The following is a 23,567-nucleotide window of genomic DNA, read 5'->3' as shown; positions in this document are numbered from 1 at the left end:
GGCATAACCCGCAGCGTAATAACAACAATCATCATGATTCTTATCATCCTGAAACTCATGATCATTGTCAATCACAATCCATACACTGGTCAACAAATAACTAAGACACACACCCATGAGGGGAGCTGCATAAAAGAAAATAAGACTGCGACTATTCTGTTGGGTAAGCCTCATGTATATGCAGGATGTTATAATGTAGTTGAAATGTGTGTTTAAAACCGAAGCCATAGCATGGTGGCTAGTGTAACATGATCATCGCTCTTCTGGCTTCGGCGAGGATAATTTTGTTTGATTTTGATTCTGATCGAATTAGCGTAAAATTGAGCGTTCGTCAACTTTGGGAGCGGGGTCGCGACTGGTCGCTGGCCCGTAGTTGTCGAACCAGACACCAGACACCAGACTGGGTCCAGCGGGGTCCGCTGAAACGTGGGCTCATTGACAATGTTAGGGTTCAGATGGAGCAGAGAAGGCCGCGTGCGGGGCTTTAAAGAGGCGTGGAAATTGTGGGACAAGCCTTCTTTGCCCCCAAGCCTGCACTCCCCTGCAAGCTGATGATTTGCATTTGTTGCTGGAACGTTCGGGTCGGAGGATCGGCGTAATTGACCAAGTTATTTTGCGCTCTCTGGCTATGGCTCCGGCTCTGGCTCTGGCTCTGGCTCTCGACTCCTTTTGGCAAATTGATTTTGCTTCGTGCCTCATCAGCAGCGACAATTGCCCTTATGATGATCGTCATCTGCACCGTCTCTCAGCATGATTGCTGTTGCCACTGCCACTGCCACTGCTGCTTCTTATGCGCTTCGTGTGCTCACGTAGCTGGTGCCCCTCGTTCCACTTTGACTTTGCTGCTGCTTCCCCTCCATTCTTTCGTCCCCTCCTGCTCGCGGTGGTGCTGCTGCTGCTGCTGGTTCTTCTGCCACTGGCTACCGACGTTTTTTGCGGTTTCACACTTTGGTTAAGGTTGCCTGCCCTTCGCACTCGTCGGTCGACCGATCGATGGTCATAGCCGCTGCCGTCGCCGCGGTCAGGCATTGGGTCAGACTCAGAGAACGTAACAAGGAACGAACGGTAAGGGGTAAGGGGTATACAAAATGTCGATTTTAATTAATTGCCTGCAGAAAGCAGCTGAAAGTTATACAGATTTAGTTCTTAATCATTACATTTTCAATTAAATCCTAGCATGGTTCTTAGTTCTTAATCCGTCTATTTAATGTACTTGTCCATAAACTTCTTGTGGAAATCAGAGCGCAAGGCGTCGTTGACAAAGTGCGTTTTTTTTTCGGGCGCCGATCTGGCGCAGTTTTTGAACACGACATCGTCGTCCCAGCGGCGCTTGATCTTGAGGTCACCGCCCAGGCCAGAGGCCCGTCCGGCTGCGGAGGCCGCAGTGCCCGGCTCGTAGTTAATCAGGGGATTTCCGGAAAGAATGTTCTCCATGCGGATACGTTCATCCTCGCGACTTTTCTCGGCATCTCGTCGGGCTGTCTCCTGCAGGCGCTCGTGCTTAATTTTCTGCAGCTCGGCCAGCAGGGCGGCATCATCGTCGTCAGAGTCGCTGTCCGAATCGGAAGAGTCGTTGTCCAAGGCCTCGTCCGCATCGAGATTGGCCTGCTGTTGTTGCTGCAGCACCTGGCCATCAACCTTGGCACGCTTGTTGGTGCTGCCGCTGGCGTTGTTTGCCTCGATGGCCTTGCGCACAATCGAGGGTAGGGCCTTGCCCGAGGTGGCCCCAGGACGCGCCTCGCGCTCACGCTCCTCCAGCTCCTTGCGGAAGTCGCGGCTGCGGATCTCCTCGGTTGTGCCCTGTCCTGGCTCCCTGCGAATGATTGACGGTCCCAAATGTTAAGTGAAAACAGCAAATTGCAGACCCAACAGCGACCCATGGGTGCTTTTTCCAATGCGCTTGCTTACCTGTACTTCAGCTTGGTGTGGCCTGGCAAATCGCGACTCGAGTACTGTTTGCTCAAAGCGCTCAAATCCTTCTCGCCACGCCCAGAGCCACCGCGGGCGGGATCAAACGTGGGACGTGCGGCTGTAGTCATATTTCGGGTTTGTTTTTTAGCTCAGCGGCAGCTTACACAATTAATTGTAAATGTTTTTCCAGAAATGCGCTGCTCGTTTGGTTGTCACAGCTGCTTGCTAGAGATGCGTAAGATGGCGTGTGGTTGTTTCCAAGGGAGGGTATCGATAGTATCGATAACTGTCGAGAGAGCAACACTGCTCTCCCAGCTGTTGCTTCTTCGGCACAGCAATCGAATCGTTAACACGCGCGGGCTTACTATTTAACGCTTGCTTTGGCGACTTTTCCCCAAACACCCAGCTAGCCCTCCCCCCCGATCAACGCAAAACAGCTGCCTACCGTGGAGCTGCTATGCTAGCCAATTTACAGGTCCGCAGTGGCCACTTGTTGCGTCACAGGCTCCAACGGCCCAGCCACTGGACACGCAGCTTGGCGAGCACCGCGCCTAGAGGCGCCAGCGACCAAGCGAAGACACAAGAGGACGATCGTCTGACCATCGGTGATGTAAGCGTGCGTCTAACCAAGCCGAAGCAGCCGCACCTGGTGCCCCAGCAATACGGTAAGCATCAGATCGGATCGGATCGGATTAGATCCCACACCTGATCAAAGGTCAATTGGTATTTTATCTGTCTGTTCCATCTGACAGTGCAATACGCGGCGGATGGTACCCTTCAGCTGACGCAATCTGCCCTGCACCATCTGCGCTGGATGCTGCAGAAGGATGCTCTCAAGCAGGATATGTTCCTGCTGGGCCAGCCCGGTCCGCTGCGTCGCCAGCTGGCCATGCAGTTCCTAGAGCTCACACAGCGCGAGGTGGAGTATGTCGCACTGAGTCGCGACACCACCGAGAGCGACCTCAAGCAGCGGCGCGAGATCCACAACAAGGCGGCCATTTACCACGACCAGGGAGCCGTGCGGGCTGCCATCCACGGACGCGTACTCATCCTCGATGGGGTGGAGCACGCGGAGCGTAATGTGCTGCCCATTCTGAACAACCTGCTGGAAAACCGTGAGATGCATTTGGAAAACGGTAAATTCCTCATGGCGCCCGAACGCTACGATAAGCTACTGGAGGTGCGTGCCCAACCAACACTCGACTTACATACTTCCGCCACTCTAATGCCTGCCCACCTACCTTTTTCACTCTGCAGAAGCATTCGCGTGAGCAGCTGGATGAGTGGGGCCTCCTGCGCGTCTCTGAGCAGTTCCGAGTGGTGGCCTTGGGTCTGCCCACACACAAGTACAAGGGAACCCCCCTAGATCCCCCTCTGCGCTCTCGCTTCCAGTCCCGCAACGTGACCAGCTACTCCTACGGCGAGCTCTACGATGAGCTGCAGCAGGTGGCACCGGCTGTGCCTGGCGATCACCTAAAGCAGCTCCTCACGTTTGCCCTCACCCTGCAGACGGCAGATGACAGTCTCCAGCTGCCCGACTTCCCCCTGCACAATCTTCAGCTGGGCGTTCAGATGCTGGTGTGTAATTAGCCCATGTCTCAGGTACTTGGAGCTCCAGCTGCCATCAATTTCATCTCTCTTCCGCTTGCAGGAGGCCAATCCCGCCCTCAGCCTGCACGATGTCATCACGCGCATATATCCGTACCAGTCCATGCTGAAGCCCGACCAGCAGAAGCGCGTCGAGGAGCTTCTTACTAGCCTGCATGTGCAGCGCCTGCCCGGGCAGACCATCAAAAGTATCACAAGCAGCGCCCAGGCTGACCATCTCGTCACTCTCCAGCTGGATGACCTGAAACTGATCGTGCCCGGAGGCGTCACGCCTGCCACGTCGAGCAACTTTGTGGATCTGCCACACCAGCGGCAGGCCTTGGCGTCGCTGCTGCAGGCCTATGCCGTCGGAGATGTGTGTCTAATGGGCGAGAAGGGCGTAGGCAAGCTCACCCTGACCAAGCAGCTGCTTGGCCTACTCCGCCAAACTGCCGAGCCCATGATGCTGTACGAGGACATGACCTCTCGGGAGTTGGTGCAGCAGCGCATCACCAGCCCCCAGGGCGACACTATCTGGCGGGACTCGCCTCTAGTGCGAGCAGCCAAGGCCGGAAATGTGGTGGTGCTCAATGGAGTGCATCGCCTCCACAAGAGCACAGCTACAATACTGCAGCGGTAGGCATAAGACCCCCACAGACCCCTCGCAAATCGCTAATCAGCAAATGGAAATTCTCAACTCAATTTTTGTCTCCCGCAGCCTCATTCACGACCGTGAGCTGCTGCTGTGCGACGGCACCACCATGCTTCGCCCGGACCGCTACCAGGCCCTTCTCCAGCAAGGACTCTCCAGCGCCCAGCTGACGGAACGAGGTTTGCTGCCGATACACGAGGCCTTCCGCATTGTTGCCTTGGCGGAGCCACCTCGCCCAGGCAGTGGGCAGCCGAATTGGCTCACCCCCGAGCTGCTAAGTTTATTCCTCTACCAGGAGCTGCGTCCACTCCACCAGAGCGAAGAGCACGAGCTTCTCACCCAGCTCTGCGGCGGCCAGTTGCCCCCCCAAATGGATCAACTGCTGAAGCTGGCCCAACTGCTGCGCTCCTCGCAGGATCCGCTGATACAGGGCCTGGCCGGTACACTGTCCACGCGGCAGCTGCTCAAGTTGGCCCGTCGTCTGGTGGCCTATCCCGGCAGTGAGCTGAGCGACGTGCACGAGATGCTGCAGAACACATTCCTGGCCAGGTTCATGCCGGCTCTGTCGCGTACCGCCCTGGAGCAGGCCATGCAGCAGGTGGGCATCCATCCCAGTGCAGAGAAGAGGAGCAGGAAGAAACCCACCGGACAGATTGGTGTTGAAGGGAACACCTTGAGGATTGGGGAGACCCGGATGGAGCTGGGCAATCCCAGCCAGGCGCAAAAATCGAAGGTGCCGAGCACCCTGTTCTACGAGATGCCCCAGCACGTGGAGCTGCTGGAACGCCTGCTGCAGGATTACCTAATCGGTGAGCACTTGCTGCTCGTGGGCAACCAGGGCGTGGGCAAGAACAAGCTGATCGACCGTTTGCTGGAGCTAATGCAACGCCCGCGCGAGTACATCCAGCTGCACCGGGACACTACTGTGCACAGCCTGACGCTACAGTCGACGCTGCAGGATGGCCAGGTTGCCTATGAGGACAGCGCCCTTGTCAAGGCTGTCCGCTCCGGTCATGTGCTGGTGGTAGACGAGGCCGACAAGGCACCGGTGAATGTCACCTGCATCCTGCGCACTCTGGTGGAGAGCGGGGAGATGGTCCTGGCCGACGGCCGGCGTATTGTACCGCATGGCGCGGCTGGATCGGTGCCCAACTGCATCGAAACTCACCCAGAGTTTCGGCTCATCGTCCTGGCCAATCGTCCCGGCTTCCCCTTCCTGGGCAACGACTTTTTCGCCGCCCTCGGCGACGTCTTCAGCTGCCATGCCATCAGCAATCCCCAACCCGATTCAGAGATCTATCTGCTTCAGCAGTACGGCCCCAGTGTTCCCCCCAAGACGCTGCGTACGCTGGTGAACGCCTTCGGGGAGCTGCGCAGCTTGGCGGACGAGGGGATGCTCAACTATCCGTACTCCACCCGCGAGGTCGTCAGCATTGTGAAGCATTTGGAGCGCTATCCCGAAGAGAGCATAGCGGACGTGGTCGGCAATGTGCTTGACTTCGATCGCTACCAGCCGGAGGCGCTGCAGCAAGTCATTCAGGTGCTGGCAAAGCACGGCATCGAGGCCTACGCTCTGGACGAGGTGCAAATGTTGCGCCAGCGCAAGACACTGCAGGCATCGGTGGAGCGGCATAGCGGTCTCGGGGTCTCTGGCCCGAAGTTCGGGAAGATCGATCCCAAGAATGAGCCGCACGTGGGAGGGAACACCTGGGCTGGCGGTAGTGGGGGTCGCGACACTGCCGGATTGGGCGGCAAGGGCGGACCCTTCCGCCTCGACAAGGGACACAAGGTGCATCAGCTGAGCGACGAAGAGAAAGCCGACGTTCCCGAGGAGATTAAAAAAGCGGCCCGCGAAATGAACCGAAAGGCCTTCGCGGAGAAGCTTAAGGAAATCAAGATGTCCGCCCACGACCACAAGTTGTACGCGCAGTTCAGCGAACCCAACCGGAAGCAGGTGCAGCAGCTGAAGGCCGTCCTGGAGGCTATGCAGACCAAAAGCAAGGAGCGCCAGTGGCAGAAATATCAGACGCATGGCGAGCTGGACGACACACGCCTGGTGGAGGGCATCACTGGCGAGAAGAACATTTATAGGAGGCGGGCCGAGGCAAACCCTTGGGCCGACCACGTCCAAGAGAAGCCAAATCGTCTCAAGCTCGTTGTGGATGTCTCCGGCTCCATGTACAGGTAGAAAACCTCAGTGTTGACTTTTAGTTTGACTTTTGTCAAAACTTGTCGATAATTTCTTTGCTGCAGATTCAACGGATACGATGGCCGGCTGGACCGACAGCTGGAAGCCGTGGTCATGGTAATGGAGGCCTTCGAGGGCTTCGAGAAGAAAATCGTATACGACATCGTCGGCCATAGCGGCGAAGGCTGGGAAATACCATTCGTAAACGTGGGCAGTGCCCCCAAAAATGATAAGGAGCGCTTCGAGACCATCCGCATGATGCACGCCCACTCGCAGTTCTGCTGGTCCGGAGACAGCACTGTGAAGGCGGCGCGCGAGGCCTGCTCCACTTTGGGCGCCGAGGACGACTTTGACAACGCCATTGTTGTGGTTCTCAGTGATGCGAATCTCTCGCGCTACGGCATTGCGCCCAAAGACCTGGCTGTGGCCCTTAAAAGGGGCGAGCCCAAGGTCAAGGGCTATTCCATATTCATTGGCAGCCTGGCCGAGGAGGCGGACAAGTGAGTCGAGATTATTGTTTACTCTAATTAGATACCAAGCCTGATCATATTTTCTCTTTCTTCCCCGCCCCCGCAGAATCAACTCAGAAATGCCGGCGGGACAGAGCTTCGTCTGCATGGACCTCACCAAGCTACCTCACATTCTCCAGCAGATTTTCACCTCCTCGCTGCTTTAGGACCGGGTGGGTCACTTAGTGCAATTGGGTATCCCCAATCCCGAATTTAGGTAAATGTAAATGTTCGTTCTACTATTTGTGAATTATTCCCATTTCAGTTTTTACCATTGCTTAAGCTGAATTGCATCTGTTATAAATCAATTGTTGCGTATACGAGTGTGTAGTGTAAATATATAAAATACAGTCAATTTATAAAAACGAACTGGTAATTGAATTGATTGATGCTACAGAAGAGGGCGTAAGCAGATGGTTAGATCTTCTCACAGCATTCTAGTTTTGTTTTATACACCGTTTGATATTGCGCTCGTCTAATACTAGCTCCCAGGAATGACATTTTAATGTTCGGGTGTGGAGGGGGTGTATATGTACCTACATACATATGTATGTAGTATGATGCGTACTTATGCCGAGTACTTACGGCAGGAACCGTATCTGAAGTGTAAAATAAATACACGGTATGCATTTGCATTATTATTTGTATTATTTATTAATTGCCTTGCTGTTTCTGTTTGCTATTTGATTACTTGTCATATCATTTACAAATTACATATTTAAGTATTGAATACAAAAAAAAAATTCAATTTAGAGCTCGTGGATTTCCGTCAGCATCCAGGATCAGGTTCTGGATCAGGATCATCGTGCTTCTGCTCCGTCCTGGACGGGGACTTCTCTTTGAGCCGCTCTCTCTCGGTCTCTCTCTCTATATACTATTTTCCTACTAGCATTGCGGGCCGGGGAAGGAGGAGAGGGCGGGGGAAGGAGTAGGGGGCAGGAATACAAAAATGAAACAATTCACGGTTTCGCATTAATAAAATTTGGTATAAAAATCTAAAACAATTTCGTTCTCCGCATCTGTACATTTTACATTACTTATATTTTTCTTGGTTTTCGTTTTTTGATGTATGTATGTATGTATGTATATGCATTTCTGTATGAATATTAAATATTGTTGCAAATTCATGAATTAATATGTTAGCAAAAACGCTTAAAATATGGTATATATAGCTATACATACTCTTGATCCTTTATATAGTCTATACAAGATTTAATCCTTGCAAATTTTCATGATCAATGTGGTGAGTGGCAGGGAGGGGGTGGTTGGGTCTGAGGATGTTTCCTTAAACATCTATCTATCTATGTATATATGTGTATATGTATCTTTCGCCAAATGCTGCAGTAAACAAACAGAATACAAACATATAAGTAGATACATACATACAGTCGCAGATTCCCCTTGGACCAGGTGTGTGCTTGGCGAACTTTATTACAATTTCTAGATATCTTGAATTTGTTCAGATCTTTTAACTGAATCAAAATGAATGCAAATCATAAATAAATATATTGTTAATTTATAATGGAACAAAATAAATGGATCAGCTTTCCGCACTTGAAATCGATCTACACGGACACGACTGGACATACATATGTAATTACCTACACACAGATCGGTATAAAAGCTAAGTTATCTTAAAAACATAACAACAAAGTTTAACTCTATGTATATACATATAATCATGTACATATGGTACGTACGTATATATATATAGTATATTGGTACGTACATGGATAGTCTGGAAGCTTGAACCAAAGAATTGTGTTTGCACTCCACCACGCATAACATATCTCATATAGATACACAGTACATACACAGTACTGTTACGTATTACGTACGTATACCCCATAAACTTACATACATATGTACACGAAAATCAAAACTTATTTGAATTGGACGACATTAAAGTTACACACAGACCAATGCGGTTGCGGATTCGGGTTTTCTTAAATTTAAAACAAATTCAAATTATAATAGAGAAATTTAATCTGCGAGTTGGCTGTTACCATATACAGTGCACTTCAGGGCTGTAGGGAAGCTCAAATGTTTATTTTCAACTTTCTATGGATTGTTAAGATACATGTATGTACATATATCTATAAAGCTATAGATTGCATTTTGTTAGCGAAATCATTACTTTAAATAGAAGTGTGAAAATGGGTGTCTGGCTTTCTTATTGATAAAGTACTTTTCGAACAATGAAAGAATAGGAAATTTTCAGAACAAAAAACTAATAAAATACATTTGTAAGCTGAATGATATTTTAAAATCGAACGTCATGTATTAAATAGAATTAATTATGAAAGGAAGTTTAATGCAAAATAACTATTTTGAAGAGGAATCAATTCTTTGCGAAGTTTATGTAGGGGAGTGCAAGGTATGGTGGCAAACACTTTGTTTTTTGCATCTCTCTCTCAAAAATCAATATTTTTGATGGTGTCACAGTCATACGGCGCGAATTTAGAAAAATAATAATACTGCATATAAAATGTCAGCACGATAAAAGACATCGACCACAGTGGTAATGCGTTTCAGATGTCCGCCACCATACCTTACACGCCACGATACCTGACACTCCCCTACCAAATTAAGTTCCATATGACATTTAGTGAACATTTGAATAGAACAGTTTTAAAAATTAGTTGGTCTTCGAATTGGTCATTATCGAATGAAGGCTAAGCTATGCTATCGTATGTTGTGATTTATTAGGTGTAGTCAGGTATTGAAAGGGAGATTTGGAGGGGTTCAATTGGTCAAAATAAATCAGTTCCTTTCCATAAAATTTTGCGAGTGATGCCAATTTAAAATCAAGTTGGTCTGGTCTGAATCGATATGAACAGATACATACATACATATTGTATGTATGCATTATGATCAAATTCACAGAAATCACGCCTTTCTTTTGGGTATGAAACGCCCTGCACACTTGGGATACACAGATATAGTATAGACATTTATACTCTCTAGATTCTAAGCAAAAAACGGACTATCATAGCACATGAGTTACACATATATATTACTCCTATATATACATTATATGGCATACATATATATGGTATACATAGACTAAAATTTCTTAAGACACTGCCTTAAATATACGTAAACTTGCTTTTTCGTTTGGCGACTTTTAAGAGTATGTACTCTGTATTTATGTACAGTACAGATGTACAGTTCGCTACACAACCATATGACCAAGCAGACCAAGTTCTGAGAGAACCTAAGAAGTACCCACAGAGTTTAGTCTGCTTTTAGCCAGTAGAAATACGATCATCTACCTAATCTAATCGTTCAACATTCTCACAGCTATGAAACGCCCTGTAAAAGCCATACGCATACGTGTACAAAGTATCTCAATTTTAGCCTTTCTTTTCTTTTCATGTTCATGTGCACGTTCGTATTTTGTTTTGGTTCCTTTTTGATATTTCCTTGCTGACTTCCTACTACGTTGACCATATAAATGCTAAAGAATGACGAAAATAATCAATTCTCAAATGAATCGTGTAAAACCGAATAATCATAAAAACAGAGCATAGAAATACATAATAATAATAGTTATAGCTACAACAGCAGTACGCAAGCGGTCCATATACACACATATCTGGTATATATGTACATATGTATATAACTTAGATATATACAATTAAAAAAACAACGAAAAAAAAAACTGGGCTCGATGACCAACTCAAAAGAAGGTTGAAAATTTGCGTTTGTTCGGCATTTGAGGGTTCTGGTGGTTTTGGTTGTGAATTTGCTGCGGCTGCGTCTGCGTCTGCGGATGGTGTGGATGCTGATGCGAATTGTGATGGTAGCTGCCAAAGCCGTTGCTCTGCTGATTTACGGGCAGCACTGGAACCGAGGCATAGGCCGCCGGCTCCAACAATTGCTGGTGCTGGTGGTGGTGCTGCTGCTCCGGCTGTGGCTGCTGATGCTGATGTTGGCAGAAGAACTGCTGGTTGGGAGCAGCAGTTGGTTGAGCTGGGGCTGAGGCTGCGGATGCGATTGTGGCTGCAGCTGGGGCAGTGAGGTTACTGCTTTTGGAGGCGGGTGGCATTAGGAGAACGGGCACAACCACGGGTTATACGGAGATCTCGTAGTTCATGTCGTAGATGCTGGCCCGATCGGGCGTTGCCGAATTGGAGGCATTCTGCAGGAGATGCGCATTGCTTTGTGGCTGAGACGCGATGGCGGGTGCTGCCACGCCGCTGGGCAGGCCGCCGTTGTTGTGCTGCTGGTGCTCGAGGGACTGCATCTCCATGGAGTCGGTCATCTCGAGGGCGCGCACAAAGCTCATGGGCCGTGTCGGGGTCTGCTTGCGCTTGATTTGTGGCGAGGGTTGCGTCTGCAGGGCTCCCGCTGCACTGCTCACATTGACACCGACCAGAGGATTAGGCGGGAAGACGGCGACACCTCCGCGGAGGGCTGGCTGATACCCACCGCCCCCGACTGGCCCACCTATTGACGGTCCACTGGCCGAGACGCTGGCAATGCTACCGCTGCTGCCTCCGGCAGCTCCCCCGTAGCGCAGGACGTAGCCCGTTTGTGCTGTGGAGGACTGCGGCATGGTCGTGGGACTCGTGGGGTTCGAGCGATGATATGAGGCAGCTGCTGCCGCCGCAGCCACAGCTGCCTGTTGGTGCTGCTGCTGCTGTTGCTGCTGAACTGCGTAGTCTTGCAGACGCGAGTGCGTCATGATGAGCGGATGCGTCCCTCCTCCAGCCGTAATGTATTGGGCGTGCGGCACCACACCGGACGAATTGCCGCTGCTCGGCAGCGTGCCAGCACTGCTGCCAATGCCGCTGACCGTGGCCTGCTGTTGCTGTTGTTGTTGCTGTCCGACGGGCCCGCCGGCGCTGTTGCTGCTGAAACCTGGTGAGGTGTCCTTCCACATGTAGACACCGCGCTGGGGGCTCCCAGCCAGCTCGCGTATGTTATCCACGGTGTTGTTGGAGCGGGCGTAGGACAGCTCGTTGCCGCCGCCCTGTCCCTGCCGCACCAGTTCCCCTTCGGAGAGGAAGCGGCGCTGAGGGCTGCCCCCGTAGGCGGTCTGAGCCAATGCTGCGTGCTGCGGATGTGCCGCATGAGATGCAGCCTGCTGTTGTTGTTGCTGCAACGCTGCAAGAACATAGAGAGAGAGAGAGAGAGAGAGAGAGAGAGAGAGAGCCATATTAGTTTGCTGCTTCTTTCTATTGTGGCCAGAGGGTACTAACCTTGCTGTTGATGCTGCATTAGAACGCGCTGCTGCTGGAGCAGGAGCTGTTGCTGCTGCTGGATGGTCGGCGCCTGGGGATGCTGAGGCGGCAGTCCGCTGGTGTACTCGTAGTAGGCTGCCGCTGCAGCCGCCGCTGCTGCCTGTTGTTGTTGCTGTTGTTGTTGCTGCTGTTGCTGTTGGGCCGCTGCTGCCGCCGCTACTGCCGCAGCCTGGGCATTCAGGCCAATGAAATCGGGACGTCGCGGCTGCGTAGGCGTGCCCGGGTTAGATCTGGACAGGGATGTACATAGCAAACGTTAATTGCAAATTGGAGCACACAGGAGGGGCGCAGAACGCAACGTTAGACTAACTGTTAGGCGAACATGATCGATGGGAAGGCGACAAATGCATTATGGATGTACGAGTACGTGAACGCACATGAATCTTTCTCATCTTCAGGGATGTGTGCATATTTATGGGTGGGGGTACGTAAGTGTGAGGGCGTGGCAGGTCGAATCTCCTCCGCCAAAAGAGTTAGCAGCGATCATTAGGAAGGTTGGTTAACAGAACATTTTATTCGATTCGATTCGATTCGATATGATTCACACACTTTTGTGTTTCTGTCACTAGAAAAAAACAGTTTCAAGTACAGTTTCAGTAGGAGATCCAGTTAGTAACAGTTGCAGTCACGTGCAAAATATACAGAGAATTACAGCGAGAGATTGACACAAAAAATGGTTACAGATTACAGATGGCAGATGACAGATGACAGTTGACAGACTGCACAAGTCCAGTACGTACGGAAATACATAGCTTCGATCCGCAAATTGCTAATCTCCGAGTGGTTAATAAATTGGAGCTTCGTACTCTCAACTAATCATGGACATATGTATATAATATATGTACCAATCTGTGCGCTTTATGTTTTTATATTTATGCGTATTTTTCATTCAATTGCACGTGTATACAGTAGAGTAGTTAATGTGGATGGAAATTAAGCAACGGTTATTTATTTAGATCGCATTCACCAGCTTTGGTATTACCCCCTTCAGGTTACATAATGTTGAAAAACCAGAGACTGGCGAATGCACCGAACAGATCGAACAGACTGCTGCACACAAATGACATTCACCATCCGATCTGTTTGTTGGGTTTCGTAGGAGTTATATATGCATGTATGGTGGCGCTATAGTGGTATGTGTGAATGCATGCCTGCGTGATCGATAGGTTAATCGCACGTTAATCGATAAACACGGGGAATATAATATAAGTATAAATATGCCTGAATGGTGAGCTTTATGCAGTTCAGTATTTGTTTTTTTTTTTGTTGATATTACAGTTACACATGATAAATGTCAGCACCACCTCGCAGTTTGGCAATCGGCAGCCCAACACCCCCTGTGTGGGCTATGGTTTGGTGTTGGGTGTTGGGTGGTTGGTTTAGTCAATGAACAGCGATTCCCATTCCTCGCGATGAACCACAGCCCACACATTGACGACAGAGAAAGAGCGAGAGCAGTGGAACAGATGGTGGGCATACTTGAATCTGGTGTGTGGGACGGGCGGTCCGCTCCAGTTCCTCCAGCTAGGCGAAGCGTTTACTCCCGGTCCTTATGCCGGCAATGGTACCCTGGAGGCCGCTATGGGCCACGGCCTGAACAAAGTCAACCACAGTACGCGGCACATCGGAGCGCACCACCTTGACCGCGACGTGCAGAATGTTGACCAGACCGTAGAGCAAGATGGAGAAGAGAATGAGCGGCGCCAGGATGAGCTTGGTCTGGATGGAGTGGCGGGATTCGTCCTCGATGTCGAAAAACTCCAACAGGTTGTCGTGGCCCAGCAGGCGCCTGCGTGTCAGCTTCATCTGCTCCTTGAGCCAGCCGAAGAACCAGCACAGGAGGAACAGGATGTACGAGGCCAGGTACCCCAGTACGAAGCCGACCAGTGTGATGTAGTCCAGCTTGGACGTGGGAATGCCCCCTTGGGCGAACATAAGTCCTGGACTCACTCCACGTCTTCCGCTGTAAGCAGGCATATAAGCGACTGGCGCCTGCCCAGCGCTCTGATCCATTCTGTCCCCGAGGTCGTTGGCGTTCTGGTTCTGGTTCTCGTTCTCGTTGACGTCGTCGTAAGAATCCTCGTGGTTCTCTGATGTAGATGACGCCACCGCTTCTTCTCCCTGGCTTGGTTCCCAGCTGCTGCGGAATCCACCTCTAGTGTAGTGCGTTTGGTCCATTAAACTCCGCATCCACCTGGCACTCTGTCCGCGGGTGGCTGACTGCAACTGAATCAGGGCGTTGTTAAGCACTGAGGCCCGAACGCCTGGCTGAACTCCACTGTCGCCGCCAGCTGCCTCAAAGTCAAGGTCGTCGACTTCTGCGCCTCCGCCCTGCACGCGACCCAAATTCGAGCCAAGGCCGCCCGCCACGTGAGGGCGCCGGCCAGATAGGCTCCTGCCAAGCAGACTCAGGGCCCGGAGTCGCGACTGGTTTCGCCGACTGTCGAACGCGTTCGCTCGCTGTTCGTTGTTCATCTCGTGGTTCGATGGTTGTTTGGTTTGAGTGTATTTTGGATAGAGTAAGTGGCGCCGAATCCGGTTGTACGATTTACGCGGAAAATTTATTCAAACTTGTAGTTCGGTCGGGGAAAAGTGTGAAAAGCCAAATATGTAAACTAACAATTGGAAAAACTGGAATTTTGTTTTTGCGCAAAGTTTGGGGAGAGCTCGGTTTTGAGTTCCGTTCTGTGTTGAAAACTGTATGGAATAGCCAGCCCAAATGAAATCAGTTCGAGCGACACTTGGGGCAGTCGGACTAGCTCTCTGACCGACCACTTGGATCGTCCCAAGCGAAGGCCTACTTCTTGCTACATATCCTACGTAAGTACTTTGTGGAGTTATCCGTTGCCGATAGGTCACATATTTCTATTCAAGATGCTTTAAGTCCAACGAAATCAAACCCACCAGAATACCCGAATTTATGTACATGTACATGTACATGTATGTAGTATGTAGTATGCTTCGGTAACTGCAGCTGCAGGTACTTTTCAATTTACAGAATGGTATGCAATATGCAAGAAAGAACACGAGTCTTGCCATAGCAAGGCTACACATTGCGATTCAGCAATGGCTGCTATGGATGGTTGTTCCTGGTTCCAGGAAAACGATCAAAAAGAGATGAGATGGCTCTCCCTGCTGCTCGTGGGTTACATATACATATGTACATATGCATGGGGATGTGGGTGTGGGTGTGGGTGTGTATGACTAAGGGTAACAAGCGGACGCAAACAAAACAGAATAAAGTAACTCTGACAATATTGAAGAATCAACGAAAATGAACGAAACGAAACGAAACAAAATAGAAAGAAGAAAGAAAATCAAACTCACCTCACCTCACGTACGGCACAAGGAGTGTGGTAGTAGAAGGTAGTTACAGGGTGCAGCACGTGGCATTTGGCACGGGGCACAAGGAGTGTAATAGTAGAGAAGGTTTATACAGGGTGCAGCACGTGGCTCGTGTTGATGGTTGCAAAGTAGTAGTAGTAGTTGGTAAAACAAGTTGGTAAGAGCGATAAAAAGAGAAAGAAAGACGATGACCACGACGAAGACGACGACGACAACGATGACAACGGCTTTGACTTGTGGTTTGCTCTGTGTCTGTGTCTGTGTTTGTGTGTGTGTGTGTGTGTAGGAGCTAAGTGGAACCATATTTATATATGTATGTGTGTAGGTACCCCTGGAACTAGAACTGAGTTGTCCCAGGTTCTGGGGCTCAGTTGATCTTGATGTTTTTCAGTTTCAGTTATGTTTCAGGTATTTTCTGTGATTCCCTCAGCGTTGTTTCACCTTCCGCTTTCGCTTAGCGATATCATTTGATCCTTGTGGGGGATTTTACTTATCTTTTCATTGACGTACATAGTTGTATTAATATTAGATTTATTGCTTTCGTTTCATTGATTGGTTTTTGTTGTTTGTCAGTTGGTTTTATCGCGGTTTCGGTTCTCATTAAGCTTAAGCTTAGGAATTAGTACTGTTCTCAGAATTTGAGTATTGACTTCGTACACAAATATATGCACATACATTAAAAGAAAACAAACAAAAATAAAAAACGAAAAAGAAAAAGTTGGAAAAATAATTAGTTCATAAAGGTAAGGTGCACACAGAAAAATCATGATATAAAAAGTTGGTGAAAGAAACCAAATGAGAGTGAGAATGGGCACACGCAAGGGAGGATACAAAAGGGTGGCCTACAAAGCATGGGTCGTTCAACCGATGGCCATCTCTGTCGCAGCCATTTCTCAGCCGAATAGGAAAGAGTACAGCCATCTCGCTTCTTTCTATGTATGCCCACGCCAAGGCTCAACTAATAGCCCGATTTCATATCAGGGAAAAAGAGATATTTGATATGGATGCCGCGAATTACATGTTTAGACCATTAAATACCATACATAAATGGTACAGATGAATACAGCTGGCAAATTTTCAATAAGTAATACTTGGCTTAGCTTATGGAGCTCATGGGCATTTTAAGGGAGCCTTCCGCATTCATATGGGAATGCGCTGCTGTGGTGGAACCTTGGAATAATATTAAGTGCGGGAGGGCAGACAGAGAGCGATACATTTCTTTCGGGAGAGCAGAGAAGAGCGATAGGAGACGAACGAAATGAAGGCGGTAATGAGGCGGTAATCTTCAGCAAAGTGAGTTGCGGGAGAGGAGAGCCAGCGACTAAGTTCCGTTAATCGACGCATAGAAAAGAGTAAGCGGGCGATGAGCTGAGCTAACGGAAATGCATACCAAAGAGAGAGCGACAGAGCTTCCAAAGCTCGCTGCTTTTGTCAGTCAGTCAGTCGGGAGAGGAGTGGAAGCACAAGAAACGAGAGGGGCAAAGCAAATGCAGGAGCAAAACAAACGCGAATCGGCGATTGATTATCTGCAGCAACAACTACTCCAAGCACACAAACATACAAGCACGCACACGAGTCGCACACACACACACGCACGCACACGCACACGCACACGCACATCTGATTAAAGCGATTAAAGGGGAGCTTACATATAACAAGAACAACAACAAACCACAGAAGCAGAAAGAAGGGGAGCGAGGGGAGCACTGGGTGAGCGAGGAATAGCACAAGGAGCGAGAGGGGGGAATGGAGAGACTCACCTTCGCACTGGACTCGCCATCACCAGGGGCGTTGCTACGCCCAGCGGCTTAATTCGTTGCTGCATGGTGGGTGTGGCAGTTGTCGTCCCGCTGCGTTGATTTTGTGCTGCTGCCGCCGCCACCGCAGCCGCTGCCGCCGCTATAGCCTGTTGCTGCTGGACACTGACGCCGACGCCATAGCCAATGCTGACGCCAACGCCACCGGGATGATCCGGCGATAGAGCATCGCTCGTGTAGCCGCGCTGTGGTTCCAGACCCCTGGGGAAGCAACAGAAACAACAGAGATCAGTAGTGGCTCCGCAGAGAGTGAGATACAGATAGATAGACCACATAGTCCAAGTGACCAACCCAATTGCTCACCTGGGCCGCGCGTGCGGACTGTGGCGCGGATGGTAGAGGCGCATGTGTCGGGGCGAGTCGCCTCCTCCGCCTCCGGCTGTGCTCTGAGAGTTGGGCATGCCCGTGGCTATGCTGCCGTTTACGCCACCGCCGTCGCTCACCTGCGGCAGGTAGAAGTTGCTCGAGTTGTGGCGCTGCAGCGGCGGCGTCGGCTCGCAGTCTTGGCTCTGTGAGGCGGGTGGCGGCTCCAGATCCGTGTCGGAGCACTCTCGACCGGGCGATAGCTGTGGATTATCGAAGGGATTGTCGTAGAGACGGAGATTAGTTATTGATTGACAGGTGGCGAAAGGGAGCAGCAGAGATCGACACAGACTTAGGCCTACATTTAGTTGCGTTTGTTTCCAAACAAAACAAAAAAAATAATACAAAAAACGGATAGAAAGTAGGAGAAATAAACGTAGACGTAGATATAGATGTATGTAGATGTAGACGGAAATGAACGAAAAGAAGGAGATAAAATGAGGGAAACATAAAATTTGTACACAAAATGTAGGAATGAGGGATAATGGGGGTTGTGTCGGTGTGTGTGTGTGTGTGTATGTATGTGGAATTCCCGCCGCGGAGGGGCCAGAATGGAGGGGAGAGTCCCCTCCCCCAAAGTGTGCCCAAAAAAAACCGGAGAGAGGCCACGGTGGAATATCAGTTTTTACTTAGTTCATTGGGAGGGGGGAGAGAGAAAAAAGAAGGAGAACGTGAATGGGGAAAGTATCGAAAAAAGCACTGCAAAACGAAAACAGTCAAAAGGGAAATCGAGAATGGGGACGAAACGCTGATTACCCTTGCAGATTCGATTCCGTGGTAGAATAGTGTAAGGACAGGGGAAATTATCATTGTGGGCCCATCCTTGTTCCCTAATGGATTAATGCATCCCCTTTCCTACCAAAACCTATACAAGGAGTGCCTTGGCTAAGTTTCTAACGGGAATCTAGGGACAACGGCATCATGCTTGTGAGTTCTGGTGGAAGTCTACGATACATTCCTTACCATAACGAAGTCGTAAAATTATTATTATTATTTTTTTTATTATCAAGAATATTGTTTCAATTGTACGCTCCTTTTCTGGTGATCATATGCATCATAGCCATCATATTATGTGCGTTGACCAGGGAACCATCGAAAGGATGGATTCCTGCTGTTCTTACTGTTTCGAATTTGCTAGTGTAGTGAGAAAGTGAGAGAGACAGAGATAGAACGACAGAACGGTAAAGTTTGAGAGAGAGCGAGAAAAAGACTGGGAGTGCAAAGGAGGGAGAAGAGTACCAAATTTTGACATAAATATAAATGTATTTTAATGGAAATCATAAGAGGAATAGACAAGAAGTTGAAATCAATACTTCTCGGGGGCAAGTCAAGATCAATCAATCAAGCAATCAATCGATCAATCATGAATCAAAAATAAATTAGAATAAAATTTTTGTTTTGTTTTGTTTTTGGTTTTGGTTTTAGATAGTTTTTACCTTTCTCGGTGCTTGCAGTAAGTGTAGAGTTTTTTTGTTCATTTTATTTCATTGTCTTATCTTTTGCTTTGTTTCGGGTTTCGACCAATTCTTTTCGATATAAGTATGTATGCTATATGGTTCTATATATATTTATGTATGTAGTACTGATGTAACACGACAGTTCTCGAGCATGTACGTACATACATACAATACGGAGCGGGCCAAAGCGGGCCGCCCTTCTGGTAGAACACGAAACGGTAACAGAAACGGGTTAAGATGCCCAAACGGAAGCGGGTCAACTAAATATGTAGGTGTATATCGCAACGCAAAAATTACGGGATTACGGCAACTCAACAGGTCCATCCGCATGCATGCAATGGTGGCAGGTGGGGGGAAGGTGCTGGTGCTGCTAGGCGGTGTTGGGTGGGGATGGGGCAAGGCGGTGGTGAAAACAACAAATGAAAAAAGAAACTAAGTGAAAACTAAAACCGCTACGGCTAGCCGAAGTTATCCCTCTACCAGTCGAAACTTCTCGGAGTCCGATGAAAGGTCCCATGGGACCCAGCAGAAACTTTGACCTGGACTCTGGACGGTCCAGTCCGGTGTTTGCTTGGAGGCTCTCAGCATTTTCTGTTGATTGATACGCATTGATTTTTACACGGCAAATACTTCATTTTACTTTTCATCAAGTTTAAATCGGTAACTCAAGTTTATGCGAACGAAATTTTATTTCATTGCTTCACTATGCATTATCGGGTTTTCATTGCATGGATTTTCAACATTTCAGCGGTCGGCATATATGGCTGGGTGTTTGCAGAAAAACCTACATACATACATATGTATGTATTGCTTGTGTAACATTCTACCATACAACATAAAACATTTGCCCATGACTAGCATATTATTTATTTTAATATTGATTTTATTATAGAAAGTTTCCGATTCGATCCGTTTTAGTTTTGGATAATTCAATTGTAAAGATATTTCCAGCACAACTCTCTGAGCATTACTTCATTTATTTAATGAAAATGTTAGCTTTACAAATTGATGATTAATATTAGGTTCACTTTACTTTAAGAAGTCTTTTTTATATCCTTTGGTATTTGTCTAGGAAATCGTATAATCGTTTCAGATAGTATCAGACAGAAATTATTCCGACCAGTCACGGAAATTGAGGTGCATTCCAAATAATCCAGAAATATTATTTGTGTTAGGCGAGAAAAATATTCTAAAAATGGAACCAACTAAGTAGAGGACCAAGGAATTTTACATGGATGGAGGAAACATGTTAAGGTATTTTACAATGTTATGGTACATATAGGGGGAGGTACTATATATGTGGGCTTGGCTATATGCTCTTGCAAAGAAGGAGAGCCAAATCGAGAGGCAAAAGCCACAGCGTTAGCACGGGCAGAGGGCAGAGAAAGCAGAAGAAAGTAGAGAGAGCGAGGAAGGGTGTGCGGTGTGCGTGTGGAGGACTGGTCTTTGTGTGCGAATCATTTGGTCTTACAATGGTCCTGAAATGGGTGTGGCACTAAATAACTAATCGTCCGCCAAGCCTCCCCCTGGATAAGCAGCGGGAAGGGGCAAGTGCAGGAAGGGAACGAATTTGGTTTCTAGCCCAAAGCAGAAAGAAAAGCACAAAAGCAGAGAAACAAAAAAATACGAGCGTATGTGAGTGCAGCAGCCAACAAAAAATGAACTTAATGTTTGCAGTGTAGAGTGTTGGGAAACAGAGGGAGAGAGGTAAGGTGCAGGTCTAGCAATGGTGGCACGACACGTAGGGCCCCAAGGATATAATTACATACAAATGTACATCTTTTGTACGGTAATCCATCCATCCATATCCTGATTCACTTTGAAATCCAAAATACAGTCAAGCTTTTCAATTAAAAATCAACTTTGAAGTGCACGAGTTCCGTCATTTGTTTGTATTTTAGAAGAAAAAAGTACCAAGTCTCCGCAGTCTGCTCTAAATTCTCCCCTTTGTGCATTCATAGTAATCGATATCTTCTCGATTGGATTACAACTTGGAAGCAGATGGACGATAATTCCCCAATGAGGAGACAGCACCAATATCTATTATTATTACAGGGCCCTCGCACATAGTATGCATAAAACATATTGGAAAATGCAAGCTCTGAAAATCATGTAGCCTGCCGAAATTAGACAGGAGCACAATGCTGGTCGGGCAGTGGCTACTACCCCTGCGGACGACCTTGTGTTAAGGTTGCAAGAATTAAGGTTTTCCCGTTTTTGTTTGTGTTCAATCTGTCCGCTCAATAGAGCCTCACTGCACACCCGTAGTACTATATTTACACTCGTACACTCGAATCGATTTGGTAGTTATTAGTTATTAAAATAATTAAAAGTTGGTCTGGCTGGGGGTCGGGCGGTATGGGGATTAGAGCAAATGATAAATGAGCAACTAAAGGAGATCCAAAGTAAGAGAGAACAGGAAGGAGGCGGAAATCATCGAGCGCGCTCGAAGCGAGAAAAACAAAAACAAGAAGATACGGAAACAAACAAACAGAAACAAACAACAGTTAACGGTTAACGGTTACAGTTACGTTTTAAAAAGAATAAAAACACCAATTACGATTACAACAACATTAGCTAATCAAAATAACAAACAACAGGTGGCGCCAGCAATCCCCCATTAGCCATAAAAAGCTCAGAATAGGAGACAGAGATGAAGGGAGAAAGAGAGTGGAGAGTGGAGAGGGAGACATTTTTGCACCAAAGAGGGAACGAGTGATCGTTTGGGATTGCTGTCGCCATCTGGATAACTAGGGGGTATAGTATATATTGATATATATTAGGTATATTAGTTAGATACAATAGATATAGGATACATAGATATATGTAATGGGAATCTGTTTTTGGTTTTTGTTTTGGCTTTGCATTAATTTGCTTGCTCTTTTCAATGAGTTTTATTTGGTTTGAAGTTTTTCGAAGATTTTGTTTTGTTTCAAAAAATGTATTTTGTTTACCCACCTTACTGTAAAGCGTTGTGCTGCCCGACCGTTGATTATAACCATTGCCCTCGGCCATATAAGTCTTTACCTGAATTCCACGCTTCTCCCGACTTGACTCGTAGTAGGAGCGGGGCGAATACTGCACCGCTGTACCACGCATACCGCCCCCGGCACCGCCGCCGCCAGCACTACCGACAGCAGCAGCAGTCCCGTTGCCACCGGCACCACTGGAGTTGTTCTGTTGATTGGTCCGATCGTTGCATATCGTGCTAATGGCCTGATTCTGGGTCTGCGATCGCCTTGATTCGTACTTCTTTGGGTTGAGTAAGCTAAGAGGGTGAAAGAAAAACACGGAAACGCATATTGTACGAACATTATATATGTATGTATATGTATCTAGTATTATATGCATGCAAGATATTGTTTAATTCTCTTTTTATTGATGGTATCAAATCACGTTGATTGCACAAGCCGAACTCGCCTGAATCTCGGCTGAATCTCCGCGGCTGGCTCTGCTCTGCTCTCTGCTGTAGCTCTCCTTCTACTCTCTTTAATGCATTACATGCATTATTTAAGAGCGTAATTTAAGGTACCAAGTAAGTTATCAATACACGTTGTGCAGATAAAATATTTGATTGCTACTTTAGCAGCAGCTCCGGCAACAAAATTTGATATGATTGAAATTGACAGGACAATCCAAACGCTGGACAGTTTGACAAGTTTAATCTAACGATTTAAATAAATTGTGTATCAACTTGTATGAATGTACATATGTAAATATATACATATATGAATTGCAACATTTCAGATTGTGTTTTATATTCGGTACCTATGTACATATGTAGGTGTGGGTGGCTGCGTCGTAATTGCACACGGTATTCGATTATGGAATTTATTGCATGATTGACATTTGTGGCTACCAATAAGCAGTGCGCCAGAAAGACAAGTGTTTCCATTCAAGCGTTCAGTTCAGCAATTAAAATTAACAATCACAAATCGATATCATCTCGAACACACATTCCTTGCGAATGGCAGAACAAAAATCCAGAGAGCCCAGCCAAGCCACGCCACGCCACCAATAGTGGCACAGGGGCTGGGGGGTTGGTAAGTATGGGTAAGCATGTTTGTATGTATGTATGTATGTTTGTATGTATGTATGTATGTACGAATGTATGTTTGTATGTATGTATGTATGTTTGTATGTATGTATGTATGTACGAATGTATGTTTGTATGGATGTATGTATGTTTGTATGTATGTATGTATGTTTGTACGTATGTTTGTATGTATGTATGTATGTTTGTATGTATGTATGTATGTATGTATGTTTGTACGTATGTTTGTATGTATGTATGTATGTTTGTATGTATGTATGTATGTATGTATGTTTGTACGTATGTTTGTATGTATGTATGTATGTATGTTTGTATGTATGTACGAATGTATGTTTGTATGTATGTTTGTATGTATGTATGTTTGTACGTATGTTTGTATGTAGGTATGTATGTATGTATGTTTGTATGTATGTTTGTATGTATGTTTGTATGTAT

General features: G+C 47.6%; 4 protein-coding genes across 6 annotated transcripts in view; 1 reads left to right on the top strand and 3 right to left on the bottom strand.

The window, feature by feature from the left end:
- Nucleotides 1–1,079: 1,079 nt before the first annotated feature.
- On the bottom strand, nucleotides 1,080–2,156 carry LOC111065045 (protein CWC15 homolog). Its single transcript, XM_022353002.1, has 2 exons — nucleotides 1,909–2,156; nucleotides 1,080–1,813 (listed from the first exon to the last, which is right to left on the bottom strand). The coding sequence occupies exons 1-2, from the start codon at nucleotides 2,037–2,039 to the stop codon at nucleotides 1,201–1,203; spliced, it is 744 nt and encodes a 247-aa protein (XP_022208694.1). The 5' UTR covers nucleotides 2,040–2,156; the 3' UTR covers nucleotides 1,080–1,200.
- A 68-nt stretch (nucleotides 2,157–2,224) lies between these two features.
- LOC111065043 (von Willebrand factor A domain-containing protein 8) lies at nucleotides 2,225–7,216 on the top strand. Its single transcript, XM_022353001.2, has 7 exons — nucleotides 2,225–2,576; nucleotides 2,664–3,091; nucleotides 3,169–3,489; nucleotides 3,563–4,134; nucleotides 4,217–6,334; nucleotides 6,404–6,838; nucleotides 6,915–7,216. The coding sequence occupies exons 1-7, from the start codon at nucleotides 2,369–2,371 to the stop codon at nucleotides 7,012–7,014; spliced, it is 4,182 nt and encodes a 1,393-aa protein (XP_022208693.1). The 5' UTR covers nucleotides 2,225–2,368; the 3' UTR covers nucleotides 7,015–7,216.
- Nucleotides 7,217–7,527: 311 nt separating this feature from the next.
- LOC111065223 (palmitoyltransferase ZDHHC9) overlaps nucleotides 7,528–23,567 on the bottom strand; it is a 35,803-nt gene continuing 19,763 nt past the window's right edge. Inside the window, exons 7-11 of one of the 3 annotated variants that reach the window (XM_022353279.2) lie at nucleotides 22,037–22,346; nucleotides 17,562–17,824; nucleotides 17,202–17,459; nucleotides 12,055–12,326; nucleotides 7,528–11,959 (exon numbers count right to left, since the gene is read on the bottom strand). In XM_022353279.2, the coding sequence (XP_022208971.2) occupies nucleotides 10,923–11,959; nucleotides 12,055–12,326; nucleotides 17,202–17,459; nucleotides 17,562–17,824; nucleotides 22,037–22,346 (2,140 nt within the window). In that variant the 3' untranslated portion in view covers nucleotides 7,528–10,922. Of the gene's footprint in view, nucleotides 11,960–12,054; nucleotides 12,327–15,993; nucleotides 16,091–17,201; nucleotides 17,460–17,561; nucleotides 17,825–22,036; nucleotides 22,347–23,567 lie in introns of those variants that run through there. The other 2 variants (XM_022353280.2, XM_022353281.2) reach the window with 2 other exon arrangements.
- On the bottom strand, nucleotides 13,018–15,119 carry LOC111065224. Its single transcript, XM_022353283.2, has one exon. It carries the CDS (start codon nucleotides 14,569–14,571, stop codon nucleotides 13,621–13,623), a length of 951 nt encoding a protein of 316 aa, XP_022208975.2. The 5' UTR covers nucleotides 14,572–15,119; the 3' UTR covers nucleotides 13,018–13,620.

This window comes from Drosophila obscura, unplaced genomic scaffold (assembly GCF_018151105.1).
Source record: "Drosophila obscura isolate BZ-5 IFL unplaced genomic scaffold, ASM1815110v1 contig_73, whole genome shotgun sequence".
NCBI classification, from domain to species: domain Eukaryota; kingdom Metazoa; phylum Arthropoda; class Insecta; order Diptera; family Drosophilidae; genus Drosophila; species Drosophila obscura.
This window is presented reverse-complemented; position numbering and strand designations above follow the sequence as displayed.